Consider the following 19,471-nt stretch of genomic DNA (forward strand, 5'->3'; position numbering starts at 1 on the left):
TTTAATTATACAATTCTACTAATTTGTCAAAAAATGAACCATCAAGATAGTTTCTAGAATGCAACCAAACACCGATAAAAATATTTTCTGTTACAAAAGTCATTTTTCAGAAGTCATTTTCTTGTTTTTCAAACGGGCCTTAAAGTGTTGCACGAGTTGATTGGATTCAAATTCATCTGCTAAAGCTGAGTCGAGTTCAAGTACCCTATTGAGTATTAAAAAATTAGTGCCGGATGGGTACGAGTAATATTTAATCGAGTTTGCAATAGATTTGGGTGATATATGAATTAAGTTTGTGATTAGCTGCCAAAGATCTTGTAGTCTAATGGTACCAAGTTACTTTCTTATGTTGGAAGTTGTGCGTTTAATCCTTAGTGGAGGTGTTATTGATTTTTCATATACTCCATTGCAATAGAGTCAGTAGTATACAAAAAAAAAATAAAAATAAAAAAATAATAAAAATAAAAAAGCTCATGTATATGTAAATAACGTCGGCCCAATTAAGGAGAAATAGGCTTAAATTGGGTTACATTCGTTCTTACTGTACTGAATAATTACTCTCTATAAGGCCCATTTTTCTATAATTGGGCCGTGAAGTAATCTTTTGGAAACTTTGAGGAAACCCGGGCACGGCAGTTTATGGCAAATTATTGTGTGAACCATCATCCACATAGCTGTGTTGACCAAGAATGTAAAGTACATTTTTAATATATTAAAAATATATTATTTTTGTACTGAATGTACATTATTTGATAGTATATATAAAATAATATATTTTCAGTACTTAAATAATGTACTTTATGTACAAAAATAATATACTTTTAGTATATTAAAAATGTACATTTTATTTATGGTTCACTCAGCTGTATGGATCATGGTCCATGTAATAATGACTGATTGACTGGCAATTTATAATGTAAACCAAAAATAAATGTTTATTTTTAATATACTAAAATATTGAATACTCATTATTTGATACTATAATGTACTAAGGAATTGTTCAGTAAAGATTCTTTTTTAATTTTACATTTCTTACTTTTCATTTTAATTGGTCAATCCCAAAATATTGTTAACTTTTCAACTAGCATTTTATTTTTCTTGATTAATTCTCAACTATTCATCGATCAATATGATATGCCCTAGTTAGGGTGTCAATGCAAATTGGCTTGCCTCACTGCGAATTGTAATGTTTGCATGTCATTACACGCCGATAAATTAGAAATTTTCAATCCTAGCTTGCCTCATATATCATTACACAACAAGGCAACAACTTTGTCTTGCTTTGTAACACACAAGCCGATAAATTAGAATTTTTCAATCTTAACCTACAGGTTGGCCCATGGCCCATACGGGCTAACCTATATAGCCCACCAATCTGAACAAGGTAAACTCGCGAGACTCGCATTTTTGCAAGTAAAAAATTGTAAATTGTAGGTCTTAACATATTCCACTGTAAGGAGATTTAGAGCCGATTCGAAAACTTCGGTCCACCTTGACACCCTTAATCTTAGTTAAAACGCTTCCTATGTATGGTGAGAGAGAGAAGAATGAGTCTTCACTGAAAATCGTTTGCCTTCAAAAAGTGTCAAATCCTTGTCGATTGATGGTGTCATCGCTAATATTTCAAATGTAATCAAAACGGCAAAACTACTATCATTACTGCACCACTAGCAAATAGGCTTTTTTTTTTTTTGAATGATACTGACTCCAAAGAGTAACAACGCTTCCAATGAGACTCGATCTCATGACCTTCCATATATGAGAGTCACTACATGTCATCTGAGCGCAAATATGCTTCTTCCATTTTTCCTTTTCTAAGCATTGTCATTGATAATACTTACAAATTGGGAAATTTAACAATTTGAATAGATCTTATAGTTTTTTTTTTTTTTTTTTAAATGGAACGGTTCCACTAATACGTATAATTGGTCTCTAGAAGCTAAGCGGGCCGATCCTTCGAAAAAATTTCCATGCATCTTAGTTGATGAGTAAATTTTAAAAGTGTTATTTTATTTCTTTTCTTAAGAGAAATATTAAATAAAAGTAAAACTAAATCAACTATTGTAAATGAAACTAAACACATAAAATAGGACGAATTTAATATTGATAAACATCTGATTGGGGGCAGGAGTTGTGCAAGTATGCTCAGAACAGTAACATGGTTGAAGATTTAGGTAGGTAAGATAGTACAGGAAGTAGAAAGATGGTAAATAATAATTTACTGTGAGAGAGCACTGGTGTTGTACACAAGGAGGGCACCTCCTGCCAGGATGCCGACCAATGTAACAGCCCAGATTGCTAAGCCAGTGGTACCTGCATTATATTTTTCACTTCCAAAGGTTAAATCTTTATTCTTCATAATTACTTTTGAGATTATTATAAATTGTCACTTATTATTAAGATTTTTCATGACGCTGATTTGAAGAGTGTCGCGCCTTTTATACTAGGTACAATCATTAATGTCATTTGAATTGTACTAAGTATGGTCAATATTTGTCCTATACCCGATACAACCAAACATACCATGTTTGGTTATACCGGATACAAAAGACATTATTATAGTAATGTTGATCAATATCGGGAAAAAAAAAATCTTACCTCCAACATAGACATCACCAGTTGGGGACCAGTCCTTCTCGTCGTAAATAGGGCTGCACATTTTTTTCAAACTCACGTAAATTATAAAGTATTTTCTCGTGACATATCAATTACTAACTCTGTTACAATGTATTATTTGTTATGATGTAGTATCTGTTCATAACTGCTTTCTTAATCTACTAAAGCATAAAGAGTCAATACTGTTCCAAAACCCATGACCTCTTATGTGGGAGAGCCACTTCATGACACTAAACCACAAGGTTATTTGCGTAAAGTTACAATATATCAACTACTTAATTAGGCATAAAGTAGCAATATATCTGATGATGTTTAAATTATAATGTGAGGATTTTTTTTTATTTTTTATTTTTAAATTTGCACCAGCTAGAATATACTCTACTTAAATAGTAATTGTTGAATTTACCAATGTTGTTACATTATGCTTTTTCAACTTATTAATTAAGCTTTTAGTTGAAATAGAACTAACATACTTCAAATTAGTATCAGAGTCAACTTCATGCAAGGGGTTATGGATTTGGATTTCAGTGCCATTTTAGACTTTTAGTTGAGATAGAATCATAGTTGAAAAAATCGTTAGGCGTTCCTAGAGAGCCTAGACGGCGATTAATCGGCGCCTAGACGCCTGCATATTTTTTAATTTTATTTTTTATTTCAAAAATTTGTTTGCAATTTTTTTTTTAATTTTTTTAGACTAATAATTATAAACTATTTAATATTTTAATTGTTAATTCTAAAATATTAAATATTAACTAAAAACATCTAGAGTTTTAACAATTTAAGATTATTTCGCTCAAAATGATGTTGTTTTGAGTGAAATAACCCTTTTAAAAATTTTTTTTTTAAAAAAGAACAATAGCTAATCGATGACTTAGTCGGCGCCAAGGATGCCTAGGCGGTTCGCACGTAAACGATCTAGGCGGCGCTTAGGCGGTCTAGTCTGCCGCCTAGACCACCGATTATGGTGAAACGCTAGGCGGCTAGCTGGCGCCTAGATAGGATTTTTGCAACACTGAATAGAATAGAAAGCATGCTTAAAATTTCAATTATAATTAATGTCATGCATCAACCATTGATTAGAATAGTTGAAATATGGTAGTGTAGATAGCTTGAAAGGTTCACCTGTAACCGTCCACGTTGGCACCATACTTGTCTGTGTATTGGTAAACACCCTTTCCCTGATCACAATATTTTGTAAAAATAATTAAATGAAATTAAATTAAATTAAAATGATATGCATACAGTAATTTTTGCGTACGATATGCACAGTAATTAATTATTAAGTAATCAATGAATTTTTTACCTTAGGCTTCCTGCCAGAGGCATCAAGGCCATTCCTCAAGTTCATGCCTCCATTCACTCCTATTAACAAAACCCACCATCATCAACAATACATACATACATCTATACTTACACTTCCAATATTTTATTATTTAAATTAAACCAAATAATTGAGATTAAAAACACAACCTCTACTCCTTAATACTAATCAACTATATAAACAATTGTCCTAGTTAAGATCGAAAAGTTATGTAGTGTCACACTCTTTAAGTTGCCCTTGTTGGGTAATAAGGGAAAACTCGAGGATGTTTATTGGATGAATCTGATCGAGATTAAGAGAGTGTTGGTAAGTGACAAGAAAAATTAATTATCACCTATTACTATTTGAAGGTATGTATTGAAAAAATAATAGTAACAAGAATCAAACTTATAAGGTATATGAAAACTCATTCATATGGTATCTCTTCTTTATATCACCAGTACAATATGTACTCTCTCTGTTCAATTTTTACTTGTCTTGTGTCTTGTTTACAATTTACCTGTCTTATTTTCTTTATAATATTTTTTTAATCATTATAAAAATATTAAATTAAAAATAACTTTAGTTAATCGAATCACAACGAGCTAACTGAACTAGACACGTAAAAGAAGGTAATATAAGTTCACGTACCGTATGGCTTGTCGGTCTTGATCTTCTTGCCACCGCTGGCCTTAATTGTGAGGGAAGAGCGGCGGGCAAGCGACGGCAGCCCTCTGGCCGCCGGTGTGTCGACTCTCAAAGGAGTATTGGGCTTCAGGCTAAGAGAACTCATCACTGTGGTTGCCATCTCTCTCCCTCTCTCTCTGCTCACAAACACAAACTTCAGCCTGGGAAGGATTTTTGGTTGATTATATTAGAATTCCACCTCAAATTGGTGATTTCCGATATGACACGTGGCGACGGTCGTGTGGTGTGGTTGTGGATATGATGTTGCAACGTTATCGGTTTCCCAGCATTGTTTCGCGACGAGTTTTAAGTTTTTAACCAGTGCCACGAGTCCTCGTGCTGACGTGGGTCTCCGCTATTGGGTGCTCAATATCCACGAATTCGCTTGATTTTTCCATGCTCATGAATATTATTGGGCGTTTGGTTGGGAGGGGGAATTATGAGAAAAAAGAATTGTAATTCGGTGGAATTGTAATTCAATCAATAAAGTATAAATTGAAATTACAGTGTTTGATAGGCAAGAATAGGGGTACAAGGAATTGAAAAGTAAGAAGCGACAAAATGATTAGTATGCCATTATATTATAGTAAATGTTATAGTAATAGTAGTAATAGTAGGAGGAATAATAATAATAATAATAATTTTTTCAAAAAATAATAATAATAATAATAATAATTCTTTGAATTTTTTTTTGAAAAAAAAGACAAAGGGTATGGGAGGAGGTACAAAATTGTATTTTCACCAACAAATTGTCCCTCCTCTCTACCGAATTGCAATTCATGGGGGGTAACCCCATGAACTGCAATTCATCATTTGGAGAGAATTTCAATTCCAACCATTTTCCGTCTAACCCAATTCCTCGTCGAAAAAAAAGGAAAAATATCATTTTCCAACCATTTCTATAGGTGGTCAGATATGTGGTCGGAAAATTAAAAATTTCCAGCAGTGATATTTCATGATTTATGTAGATTACAAAGTGAACCACATAGGGTTAGACTGCCAATTTTATGCACAAAATAGCTTCACCAATTGAGTAAATTGATTATCTAGGCAATATTAGTTTCAAAGGAGCAATCTCCTTCTGGGACTTCATCAATAACATGCACCATCACAATAGAAGAAGTCAATTAAATTTGGAGGATATCCTAACTAAGTTTATTTAATCCACTGATGCTTAGCTTAAAGCCTCAAAATCGATTCTAAAAAATTAAGAAGCTTTGTTTAGGAGTTAAGGAGCCGCAATTTACAATTTGGAGAATCAAGTTGGGCAGTTAGGGACACAAAGATGAAAGACCAATCCAAAAGAATAGGTACATGAAATCACCCTCTTTAGTGGAAAGGAATTGCAAGTAAACGAACTTGATCGAAGTTGATGATTATGTAGATGTAAGTGGAGATGTTCAATCATCAATGGAGGTAAATTAAATGAGAAGGAACTTAAGATAATGTTTTTCCTGACGGTGTATAAATCAATGTGCAATTTAATAAATTTTTGAGTTCTTTAAGAAGAAATTCCGTATTAGTCTTCTTTTTATTGAAGTTTTGGCAAAGATACATCAGTATGTTAAATTTTTTAAAGATCTGTTAACCAACAAAAGGAAGTTGGAGGAGTTATATATAATGACTTTGAATTAGTGCTCTACAATTATGCTCAACAAGAGTCCAAAGAAATTGAAGGACCCATTGAGTTTTATTTTACTTTGTTTATTGGTAATTTGCATGTAGAGAAGTCATTGATTGATTTGGGTGCTAGTATTAATTTAATGTCTTACTCTTTATTTTTTAAGCTTGAGCTTGAGAATTAAACCAACTCGATGCATTATTGATAATGTGTGTTGATTAAGATAGATAAAACTATTTTTCATATTGATTTTGTTATCTTAGTGTTATCTTAGCTTGGATATGAGCGGGGAATTGGTTGAGACTCCCTTTGTCTTAGGGAAACCCTTTTTTTTGGTACTATAAAGAGTTAATATACATGCTAGTGATGGTAAGTTAGTTTTCAGGGTTGGGGATGGATGAGGATGTCACTTTTAAGATGTCTAAGGTAATGAGGGGAGTTGTTCAACAAGATTACACTTGTTATATTCTTGACTCTATTGGTCTTATTGTTCTTGTGTAAAACTTTAGTTGTAATAACTCTTAAAGAAGGAGTAGTTTGACTGTACTCTAGGTGGGAAGCTGAATGACCATACGATGCTAATGGAACAATTTTTTTTTGAGTACTACTGACTCTATTACATTGTAGTATATGTTCATGTGTATCGCCAATACTGCCTCCACTGAGACTCGATTTCATGACCTCTCATATGGAAAAGTCACTACATGCCATATGAGAAAGTCACTAATGGAACAAGTTAATGCTTCAAAAACTACCATTCCATGCATGTTGAGAGGCAATGTGATATGGATTGAGAAGTTTGACTTAAGAGAGCAAACTAAACACTTCAAGGAAGGTGATGAAGTTTTTCTTTATGAATTTTGTTTCTAGTTATTATATTCCCAAGTAATTAACCTCAAGTTAGGATGCTCAAGACCATTCATTATCACATGAATATTTTTCATTTTACACTGTCTATGTAATCCATCTACTCCTGGGATCATTTAACGGTGTAGAAATTTTATTTGAATACAAGTCAAATTGAACGGTCAAATTTAAAAATAAAATAAAATAAAAAACAAATTCAAGTAGTGTGTCACACACACTTTCTTTAAAACTGATTCGATACCTCTTATTAAGGGTGCAAGGAATGTTGTAATGTCTGTCTCCCAAGATATATAAAATGGATTACCAACAATATAGTTAAACATTCAAGCTATATTGTTCTCATCAAACGTGAACAAAGGAGCCCCTAGAAATTTGAGGAGAGGTTGGAAGAAAGCTTTTTGGAATTTTATGAGAAAGCAAAGAGTGAAAACTATAATTTTCCACTAAGTATTTATAGGAGAAGATAAATTCAGTAGCATTGACAATTTAATCAGAATAATTATAATTTTTAGCTACATTTTGGTATTTGATTTGACAATGCAACACTGATTTTGATCGAGTACATACATTTACATACATAAGATGTCAGGAATGGAGGTTGCTTTTTGGTTATATAGTAGATACTCTAAAACTATAAATATATTTTATATTTTCAAGTTGCCAACTTGGTGGAGTATACTAGCTTGACAGCTCGCTGCCGTTCACATAGTTGTGCTTGCAAATCCAAAGTTTGAGCTACTTTAGTTATAGGGAATTCTTCATATCCTCCCCTACCCAAAAAAAAAAAAAAAAAACCTATACAATTTATAGTCATCACTCCCTAATATTGCTATTTTTGTGTAGTTAGTTTTTTTTTTTTTTTAAATTAATTTCAATTCACCACATACATGCAAAATGTCACAGAGAGTGAATGTGTGAATGATAAATGTAGGAGATAGAGTGTATAACAATGTCCTTTATTTGATCTCTTATCCTTTTAAAGGTTGTCATGCTTGGTTGATCCCAATTTTGAGCTTTGACCAAGACAAGTTAAAGTGTGAACATGACCCTTTTGCAAAGAGTAATGACTGATCTCAATCGTCCATTAGGATTCATCAATGGTCGATGGTTTTAGTTAAAAGAAAATCGGTGTTAATTTTATTATTAACAAATTTTAAGAGCATATCAAAGTTTATTTTACAATTATTGTAAACTTTAAAGTTTAATAGTGATAAAATCTTAATTTTTATTTTTCAAGATGGATGGTACGTGGAGATCGATGTACACACATATGCATACCCTATTTATTGTAACAAGTAACAACCTTTTGTAACTTGACCAAAAAAAAAAAAACATATATTGTAACTCAAAAGTCAAAATGTAGCCAAATGTTCAACATTCTAAATTATTAGATACTTACTAGTAGTCTCAAGAACAGTAGTCCTTCATTCCTCATAGTTTTCAATTTCGATGAATTTTATATTCAACTGTATTTTATTTTGGGTTTCAATTCCCTTTATTGTTCATGCACAATTATATTGATATACATTTTTAGTAAACTTCTCACTCATTTCAACTAAATTGTATATATGCATATATTTAAATGAATGAAATGGACAAGAAATACAGTTTATTTATTAACAAATGGACTAAATAACTAATACATATATAATAAATTAATAATAAAAAAAAAAGTTTAAAAGATTATAATTGAATAATTTCAAACTGAACCATTAATTGGTGAGACTATTTTTGAAATTTTTTTGGGGGGTGGGGGTGGGGGGTGGGGTTATATGTATTGAAAATTTTTACTCCACTTAAATATAAATTTTGTGTTAGTTGAGTATTTTAGTACACTTTGGCTCCATTTGAATATAATTTTTTTGTTAGTTGAGTATTTTAATACATTTGACTATACTTAAACTAACAATTACGCTTTATAAGTTTTTTTTTTTAAAAAAAAAAAAAGTCAAATGCATATTATTGCAATTACGTTTTATAGTTTATACACACACTTCTTGCCAAAAGTTGAATGGGTTAGTTTATCCCACTCACCATGCTCTAGAGCCACCCACGAATTTCAATATACTTTCTAAATTAAAATATTTGTGGTATTACGACTCTATATTTTATTAGCTTAATTTTCGGCCCAAAACAGACCTATAATATTATGGTGTGCGTAATATTGTAAATTATGGTAATACAATTCTTATCTCTAATACAATTGTAAATTAATAAAATATATTCTTCCCTACGTTCTTATTCGTAATACAATTCTATACTAGAATCACTAATGATAATAATTCAATATATATATTTCTCTGCAATACAATCTTACTATTAATAAAAACAATATCCTCAGTTTTAACTTCCCGCCCAAAACAGACCTATAATATTATGGTTTGCGTAATATTGTAAAATATGGTAATACAATTCCTATCTCTAATACAATTGTAAATTAAAATAGAATTCCTAATAAAATATATTCTTCCCTACGTTCTATTCGTAATACAATTCTAGACTAGAATTACTAATGGTAATAATTCAATATATATATTTCTCTGAAATGCAATCTATACTATTAATAAAAACAATATCCTCAGTTTTAACTTTTAACTTCCCGCCCAAAACAGACCTATTATATTTCGGTGTGCGTAATATAGTAAAAAATATGGTAATACAATTCATAACCCTAATACAATTTTAAATTAAAATAGAATTCCTAATAAAATATATTCTTCCCTACGTTCCTATTCGTAATACGATAGTATTATGGTATGGTTTGCGTAATATTGTAAAAAATATGAAAATTTGGCATAATTCAACCCGCAAGGCCAACCAATTTTCTGAACGACATTCGTGCATGCACGAGTCAAGCCTTTTTAAGTTCATTTTAGGATTTCGTTTGCACCCCACACTGCGCGCGAGAGAGAGCCTCTATGCTATGCAATTCAATAAGCCTTAGAAAAACTCTTGTATAAGTAGTGGTGCAAACCACTTCTCAAACCAATGTGGGACAAAAGTTACTTGAAAGGTTTTTCTCTCTATTTTTCTAATTCAAATGTGTCAACTTTGAGAACCAATTTCTCATTCACCCATTATCAGTTTTGAGCATACAATATATAAATCTTTTCGTCTAACTACGAAGAACACGAATCCACTTTGACCCGACCCAAATCGAAAGTGGACCCCACATATATTTGTATCACAATATTGCCAGTAAAATGCCATTTTATGCTAATTTTTTTCCAACAGTTATTTGTCCAGAGAATATCAACGTGTTGAAGGAAGAAGATGATATATAGTGAAGGGCAATATCATCTTCACTATATATCATCTTCTTCCTCCAACACAACGATGTACGGTCAACCAACAATTACTCAACTGATTATCTCATTACTCCCATGTAAATTTTTCTCTAATATAGTTATACTTACTGAATATCAAAATATAAGTGTACCTCAAGATCTTGCAATAACTAACCGACAAGTAATTAAATTAATGAATATGATGCAATAATGTAAATTATCTACCTATTGCATTTATACACTTATTTTAGAACACTGAATTTTTGTGATATTTGTTGCATGCAAGGAAGACTCATACTATAATTGCATTTATACACTTATTCATACTCATATTCGATGTTATAATTTATATAATTGTATATCGATTCAAATATTTCTTAAAATATTATAACAAATTCATTCCGTGCAACGCACGGGTGAAAATACTAGTTAGCTTTAAAACTTTTATTCATTTGTAATATTATTATAATCTTACTTTTACCAGTCATGCTCTAGCTAGTTGATAGGAATATCCTTTATCCGTATATATACTTTACATGTGCTCGGTATATCTACGTAGAGGACTGAGAGGTTCACTTCTAGAGCATAGCCGACTTGCATTGAGTTATGTATATATTTCTATTCAAATGTGGTTGCGCCTTCCTGTGCGGTCGGTGCGGTTTACACCACTCAATGTTAAGAAACGCACCACAATGAAAATGCATAAAAACACCTCATAACTCCCCTGTTTCTAATTGTGCCTTTCTGAACACTGTGTGGTGTATTTTTTATACCTAGTGGTGTGTTTTTTTGGTGATGCGTACCTAATAGTGCATATTTGTGTGGTGCATTTCTTAACATTGAGTGATGTAAACCGCACTGACCGCACGGGAAGGCGCGGCCACACCTGAACTTTACTCTCTATATATATATATATAAGGATTATATTGTACACTTTTAGAAAGTCTATATTTCATTTTTTATTACTGATTATATTTTACACATTTAGAGTTATATTATGTGTTTTCAAAAAAAAAAAGAGTTATATTATGCACTTTTATAATTTTTGAAGTTTACTTTTGAATTACACCGGTAAGGATCATAGCTTGCACATTTATTGTTTGTGTTATGTACGTTTATAATTTTATTGTTTGAGTTATAATAATTTTGACTTTTAAGTTGCACTTAAAAGTTTCATAAAATGCACTTGAATAATACACTTTAAAATTCGCATGTTGACACATAGATGTGAGTTCACACATATATTCCATTTTCCCGTTTCCCTTACCTAGTTGGATATTAATTCACAATTTTTAATTTTTATTTTTGATAGAGTCAAATAATTTTCCGTCCCTACCACCGTTGCAGCTCCGTTCGCCTCCGACCACCGCCACAGATCTTCTTCTGTTTTCTTTCCCTTTGAATAAAATAATAGTAGGTAGGTATTGGAGTTTGTGTTGGTAGTCTTGAACTCCCAACCCTACTTTGGCTTTACCACTTTTTATTTTCTCTATTATTGTGTTTTCCTCTCGTTACTTTCACGGGCTTTTTCCTCTCGTTACTTTCACGAGCTTTTCATTATCATTAGCATAAATCGTTTAGTTTGGTTTCGGCAAGTGTTGATCTTATCATAGGCGAGCAAAAAAGAATGATGATGAAGACCCAGATCTTTGATGAAGCTTTAAGCTCCTTGAAGGAACATAGCTTCCTAGTTATGAAACAGTCTGCGATTCAAGTTTTCTATAGCATAATTAGAAAAGTTGTTTCTATGTCTGACTGTAAGGAATGGTTTACCATTTCATTGATCGTTGATGTAAACGTTTTATGTTATGAATTAATGGAATAGTTACGTTTGCCTTCAAAATAATAATAATAATAATAATAATAATAATAATAATTGTCTTCGCCTTTCAACAGTCATGGCCATAGCCATCTGTACTTAGAGTTGAATGAAGAATTGAAGCTCCAAATTTGAACCGAGTAACCATCGCCATGTACGACCTCAAACATTTATTTATTTATTATTATTATTATCATTATTATTATTATTATTATTATTATTGCATTGAACAAAAGTGTTTTCGTCTTAATGAAGTTGTCTTTATTTCCACTGTTTTATTAAGTCAGGATGTAAAACTCTTAAAAGACGATAAATTTTGTCATTTAGGAGCAATGAAGATGTCTTTATATGTTGGTAAAGACAGTTAACCAAGGCGTCCTCGTCTTACCTTAGAGCAACAACATCAATTTGAATTTTTAGTGATTTTTTTATAATAAAAGAAATTAGACAAAACATACAAGCGTACAACCACATCAACCCTAATAACCTTTCATCAATTATGTAATATTTATGAATTAATTAATCATATTAGTGTGTAACTGAATTAATGTATATTATTATCTGGAAAATTTTCACCTGAAATAACTTATTTAATCATCAAATTGGAATAATTAAGAGACCTACAACAAGTCAAACAAATATTATTTTGGTCATTAGCACCCATTTGTTCTTGTTTCTAATGGTAGTTATATTGTGGACTAGATCCATCATATACAAGGTGAATCCTAATTAAAATATTTTATCTCCTTATATAAAAAATATATCATTAAAATCTTTTTAATGATACTTAGATTGATATTTTTTTAAATAATAAATTTATAAATACATAAAGTTATTATTTTGATATATAAATTTGGTACATAAAAATCACTATTGTAGGTATATGAATTCACTTGATTAGACTGCTAACTTGATAATCACAATGTTATAAGTTTGACTCATAGCGGGGAATGCATACACTGAGATAGTAATTATAGATTTCTCTCATTACTAAAAAAAAAAGAAAAAAAGTCACTATTATTTTTATGCATCTAAATTTTGTATAAACTTGTAATATTATTTTGATAGTTGCAAGTAAGGTCAACAATATAATTTGCCTGTGTTCTAAAATGCTTACCATTCTAAGCGTTTAATATTCAGCGTTTGTACGTAGTGACGTAGTGTACACTGCACAATACAAAGTCAATAATATCCCTCCACCACCGAAGACATTTTCATACTACGCGGACAATATGGACAACGTAATCTTATAAATATTAAATTCCCCCCCCACCCCTACCCTGCTTTAATTATTGTCTGCAATGCTCTCCAGCCCAGGACCCAGGTACTTCTTTATCGGTTTGGTTCTATCATCTATGGCCAATTTTCTTTTTTTACATACATTTGTTCTCAGTTTGAAGGTTGTGATGTTTCTTGTTTAGGTGAGTACTATGATGTTTTTCTTGGTTATTTGACTAGGATGAATCTAGTTGCTTCTATGAATCTTGATTCACCTGGGTTTTGGCTTCTGGGGTTTTAATTTCACCTGCTAGGTTGTCAATCACATGAAAAATAAAATTTGGATATATTTTTTCTGTACACTTCAATTTCTGTGATATATATCTCCTTCAGTCCTTTCTTTTGTTATGTTACTGTTTGTGTTTTTTGTTTTTGTTTTTTTTTTTTGGGAAAAAATTCAGGAGAAGTTTGGGTTTCTGCTTGAATGGATAAATCTAATCTGGGGTATATCCAAATATCAGTCTAATATTGAATCAAAGTTTCAATCTTTAAACATTGCTGTTCAAAATTTTATAAAATTACCTGCAGTAATAAAGAAACAAGGTTTGGGGGTAATAAATTACACCTCCACTTATGAATATGTGGCCATATTTCTATCTTTTTGATGTAATTCCTCCCTTGATATTTTCTATTTATGTTTCAGGCTTTGATTTGTTTCCATCAATTGTTGGTGCCATTCATTTGACAACTGATTTGGGTAGTTATTGGTGATCCTTAAGTTATGAGTTGTTGTTTCTTATTTAGTCGAAAGCTTCATACATCACCTACACCTGCACCCGAGCTTCAAGAAGGTCGGTGCGTTAATGCCTCGACAGCGTTGTCTAATATATGCTAGCTAGTCATTCAATACATTTCATGTCCGAGTTTCTAACGAGTTAACTTGTAAACAGAGTTCTCGGGTATTGAAAATGTGACCTTCTTTTCCTACAGCGAGCTAGAAGAAGCTACTGATGATTTTAGTTCTAGAAATAAGATTGGGGAAGGTGGATTTGGTTCAGTTTATAAGGTAAAAATTGATGATTTAATCTGTTTCGGTACTTAAAGTTGTCTAATTATTATTATTATTTTCTTCTCTATTTACCCGTCTGACTCCTTTGTGAAACCCTGGACAAGTAGGGAATGCTTAAAAATGGAGAGATGGCGGCAATAAAGGTCCTTTCCGCAAAATCGGTACAGGGAGTACGTGAGTTTTTGACCGAGATTAAAGTGATTTCGGATATAGATCATGAAAATTTAGTTAAGCTATATGGGTGTTGTGTGGAAGACAGTCAGAGAATTCTGGTATACAACTATCTCGAGAACAACAGTCTTGCACTAACCCTTCTCGGTAATTATGTTTGACCGTTACTCTTCAAAAATTTATTTCTAGTTATGTTGTTCAACGTGCTTGTGATACTCTTCGAATGATTTAGGTTTTGCTATTTCATATAAATCTAATGCTGCGTTCAGGTACGAGATGGAGCAGCATTCAGTTTAGTTGGAAAACACGGACTAAAATCTGCATCGGAGTTGCAAAGGGGCTAGCCTATCTTCATGAACAAGTAAATGTTGTCCACCGAGATATCAAGGCAAGTAATATTCTCCTTGACAAAGATTTGATGCCGAAGATTTCAGACTTTGGCCTAGCAAAGCTCGTTCCGCCTGATATGACTCATGTCAGTACACGTGTTGCAGGAACATTGTAAGTTTTCATTAAATAACCCTGTATCTGTGTCTTCCATAACCAGTGTCTTAGTAATTATCCCGCGTTTGGATTTAGAAGTATTCTAGGGCACAGATTTAAAGCATTTATAATGCAATCACTTGGTGGCATTGCCTTCTATAAGCCTTGCATATATTTGATCGTTAAAAGATTGTGCTTCTAATTCCAACTTCTAGAAGCACCCTATCTTATCTATAATGTTTGATCTGATTTTCTATCATATAAGTTAACGACATTGTTGGGCGGATGCCCGTGAAGGGCCAAGCCCAGCACCAGGTGGCTAGGGGAATTGTTGGGTGGAGGTCTGAAGGGGCAAGTCCAGCACCCTGACTCTAAAAAATGTTGTAGTATAAGGAAATAAACTTGCGTTTTTGCTACGAGCTATTGCTTTTGGCTTAGTGGTAAGCATTAAGGGCCAAGTCTAGCACCCTGCTTCTCGAAAATGTGGATCCTAACAGACATTTATAAGCAGCTGATAAAAAGCACCCATTGCTTATAATGCCGTAATATTTTTTTTCCTACAAAAATCGATAAATGTGTTATTCACATATTGAAAATTAAAAGACAATGATAATACGAGAACTGTTTTAGCATGTTACACCTTTTTCATTATGATTGTAATTTATTCATCCCCTTTTTTCATATATTTGCATCCTTCCTGTGTATTTCAGAGGTTACTTGGCACCAGAGTATGCAGTACGAGGCCAGTTGACATATAAAGCAGATATTTATAGTTTTGGGGTTCTTTTGATGGAAATTATATGTGGAAGATGCAACACAAACACTCGGTTACCCGTTGGAGAACAATACCTCCTTGAAAAGGTACATAGTCCTCATTATAGTGCCGTTAACTTATTCTTTTAGGATTGTGATTTGTGTGGTGATGCATAAACAATGACACCTTAATGGTTGGAAGGGACTCAACCATCTTTAACCAAAGGTCAAGGGTTCGTTCCTTGGGTTTGGGTATGGAACGACCTTAAATCTCCAGGCCAGCTGTCCGACCTCTATTTTGATGGTGGAAACCTTAGGCTACACCCAAAAAAAATGACACCTTAATGGTATCTTGGGTGGGGGGGGGGGGGGGGTGGTTGAGTGGAAGACTGGAAGGGACTCATCTATCCTTAACCTAAATGCCAAGAGATCGATGGTAAATGGGGTGTGGTTGAGTGGAATGCACTCATCTATCCTTAACCAAATGCCAAGAACCCAATGGGGTAGCTCAAATGGCAAGTGAACTCTCTTTGTGGGGAAGAATTTCGGGAGAACCCGGGTTTGATTCTCACAAGTGACGATTCCCCTGGGCCAGCTCCCGTGCAAAGACCTGGTGGATTTACCAAAAAGAAGACATTAATGGAAAGACATGGTAAAATCACTAGTTGAAAAGAAAAACCAAAAAGAAGACATTAATGGAAAGACATGGTAAAATCACTAGTTGAAAAGAAAATACATGCTGCCATGATCAGTATTGCTGTTAGAGGCTTAAATGGTCATTATATTATCCTCTTATTCGAAGGGCTTATACAGACAAGTATAGACATTCAAATTTTCAAATATCTGTTTGTTTTGGGAATATTTTATCATGAGCCCAGCTCACCAAATATGTTGAGGCTTAGTGCAAATAAATGAAATAATCGTTTCATGTCAAGGACCTTATAGTCTAATGGCATAGATCTAGGACAATCTCAAGTTCAGTGCATATTCTCCTCAAGGTATCGAAAAGAGTGTAAAAACTTTCAGAAAAACAAATATTCATTGCGGACTGTAATGAAGATTCATCTCAGCTGCAATGAATACTCGGTGTTGTAAGTTGTAATGCTTGTTTCCTTTGAAGTATCTGTTCATCATTGTGATGTTCATTGCTTTTGAGATAAATATTCATCACACTCGCGAAAATTTCTCATTGAAGTTCATCTAGGCGTGTTAGGCAGAGTTGATAGTATACCAGTTGGTGTGTAAGTGGGCTCGGGTCTCGGGATATATTTTGTAAAATGTGAACCTCTGTGCTCAATGTTTCCCCGTGTCTCAGAACGAGGTTTGTGACTAGTTTCGTGATTGCAGACATGGCGATTATACGAAAGGGGGGAGATGGAATTGCTTGTGGACAGTTTGCTGGGTGGAGAATTCGATGCCGAAGAAGCCTGCAGATATTTAAAAGTCGGCCTACTCTGCACTCAAGACGCCCCGAAGCTTCGACCTTCCATGTCGACCATCGTCAAGATGCTAATTGGCGAGGAGGAGATCGATAGCTACAAGATAACAAAACCAGGACTAATCTCCGACTTCTTGGATCTCAAGATTAAAAACGCCCCGAGACCTAACCCTGGAAAGGTAAATGCTTCATACAACCAACCGCCAACCTCGAGCTCCGACAATTCGACATTGCCATCCGAATCGCCTTCTCAGGTTACTACCTTCACTACCATCGCAAAGTATGATAGTACTTTATGCTAACGTTGCCATCACTTGATAGTGATTAGTGGTACAACGAGGGTTTAATTCTTTCCGTCTGAGAGCGTTTGGTTCACGAAATGTGAGATTACCTTAGTGGTATTGAGTTGTTACTAAAAGTGGTATCAACTTTGGTGTATTAGTTCACTACAAGTTTTTTGTTTGTAAATTTTAATGATGTTTTCTTAAATTATCCTTTCTGTACTGCTTTGTTTGGTACATGGAAATTAGATAGCCTAGAATTGTGGCTTTGGTTAGTCTTCAACTTTTCTTGTGGTTGATTAGAAATTGATGTTATATTTGATTTGATTTTTGCTTTGTTTTTTTTTTTTTGCCCTTTTTCTTCTTTTGACATGTAAATACATATTAATATATCACCTGGAAATATTTTTATTACATTGAATAAAAGGGCAATTTATACCATGAATTATGATTCATCTTGCATTATGGACCTTGATTTAAAACGATATTCAGATTATGCACTTGCCGTTAATATAATATGCACGTGTAAATAAATTGAAGACACATAATATGATAATTGTAATAAGTACATAATTTATTAACTGAATGTACATAGTATGTTAATTGTATGTACATAATATGTTAATTGTAATAGGTACATAATCTAATCTAAAAACATAATAAGTCTCAATCAAGGTTATATTCTTGATTTATGTCCCTCTTTAGGTATGCTAATAAATGTATACATTTTGCTTTAAATGTTATACACTTCAATGTTATTAGACAAAAATGTCCCTACTACATTCTTGTTATACAAAACTACCCTTACACCGTTATAACACCGTTAATTTTAACTCCATCATTATTACCATACACCTATATCTATCATATCTTTTTCCTATTATTTAATTATCATTTTATTAAAATCATTATATAATTTATTTAATGGTTGATTATATTTTAATTAAAATTCTATTAATGGTAAATCATATATGTGTGTATAAAATACATATATTATTTGTGTATATATAATTCAAATTATAAATTTTAATTATTTGTATTTATTAATGTTTTAATATTGGGCATTAGTTTTCGCGCATCGCGCGTACAACATACTAGTATATTAATATTTGTGATACTTACATAGTTCATAATTCCATTTTTGGTCTTAGATTTATAGGCTGTAATCTACTTTTAGTCATTCTTAAAAACACACGTTTTTTGTTCTAGTATTATTGTGGCATGCCCTTTTTTGTCCTCCGTCAACAAAATCGTTGAAATATCATAAAATACAAAGACATTTTGAACCAACATGGTTGCTGTGGTGGTTCAGCACCTTGTCCCTTAAACATGAGGTTGGGGGTTCAATCCCTACCCAAGTGAATAGAGCAAACCATTGCGACAGAGGTTAATCTTTTGGTTGTCGGCTGGAGGATACCTTGGGAGTACCCAAAAAAACAAAGACATTTTGATTTTTTTTTAATGTATCAATGGAGTAAACGAATTTACAACTCATTTCAAGAAATAAATTTTTAAAAATTATAACTTTATAACCCAAAGGGCCAAAAGAAATCATAGGGTCAAAAGTGTGATTCCCTTACTTATATATGGATCAAACTTTTTCTTATCTCAAGAGTAGCAAATCAAACTTTCCCTTTGACCCAAAAAAAACTAAGAAAAAGCAAAAGTCCGGTGGGTTTTTACCCTAAACTTCATCCAATTTACAGGTGTTAGAAATTTCAACAAACCAAATTAAAGTGTATTATAAACAACCCTCAGCCCAATATTCTCCTTTGACAGCATATATATATATATATATATATATATATATATATATATATATATATATATATATATATATATATATATATATATATATATA

General features: G+C 32.6%; 2 protein-coding genes across 5 annotated transcripts; one reads left to right on the forward strand and one right to left on the reverse strand.

Moving 5' to 3' along the window:
- Window positions 1-2,074: 2,074 nt before the first annotated feature.
- On the reverse strand, window positions 2,075-4,761 carry LOC116022886 (photosystem II 10 kDa polypeptide, chloroplastic). Its single transcript, XM_031263788.1, has 5 exons — window positions 4,568-4,761; window positions 3,920-3,978; window positions 3,739-3,794; window positions 2,599-2,651; window positions 2,075-2,313 (listed from the first exon to the last, which is right to left on the reverse strand). Exons 1-5 carry the CDS (start codon window positions 4,722-4,724, stop codon window positions 2,219-2,221), a joined length of 420 nt encoding a protein of 139 aa, XP_031119648.1. The 5' UTR covers window positions 4,725-4,761; the 3' UTR covers window positions 2,075-2,218.
- An 8,660-nt stretch (window positions 4,762-13,421) lies between these two features.
- On the forward strand, window positions 13,422-17,951 carry LOC116022744 (cold-responsive protein kinase 1-like). 4 transcript variants are annotated; one of them, XM_031263601.1, is made up of 7 exons: window positions 13,422-13,521; window positions 14,119-14,270; window positions 14,406-14,481; window positions 14,592-14,802; window positions 14,925-15,156; window positions 15,849-15,999; window positions 17,239-17,951. In XM_031263601.1, the coding sequence occupies exons 2-7, from the start codon at window positions 14,197-14,199 to the stop codon at window positions 17,629-17,631; spliced, it is 1,137 nt and encodes a 378-aa protein (XP_031119461.1). In that variant the 5' UTR covers window positions 13,422-13,521; window positions 14,119-14,196; the 3' UTR covers window positions 17,632-17,951. The 4 variants fall into 4 exon arrangements, with proteins under 4 accessions (XP_031119461.1, XP_031119459.1, XP_031119460.1 ...); XM_031263599.1 differs by having other exon boundaries at window positions 14,119-14,266; window positions 14,366-14,481; XM_031263600.1 differs by having other exon boundaries at window positions 13,519-13,618; window positions 14,119-14,266; window positions 14,366-14,481.
- Window positions 17,952-19,471: the final 1,520 nt, after the last annotated feature.

Source organism: Ipomoea triloba, chromosome 6 (genome assembly GCF_003576645.1).
Source record: "Ipomoea triloba cultivar NCNSP0323 chromosome 6, ASM357664v1".
In the NCBI taxonomy this organism is placed as follows: Eukaryota; Viridiplantae; Streptophyta; class Magnoliopsida; order Solanales; family Convolvulaceae; genus Ipomoea; species Ipomoea triloba.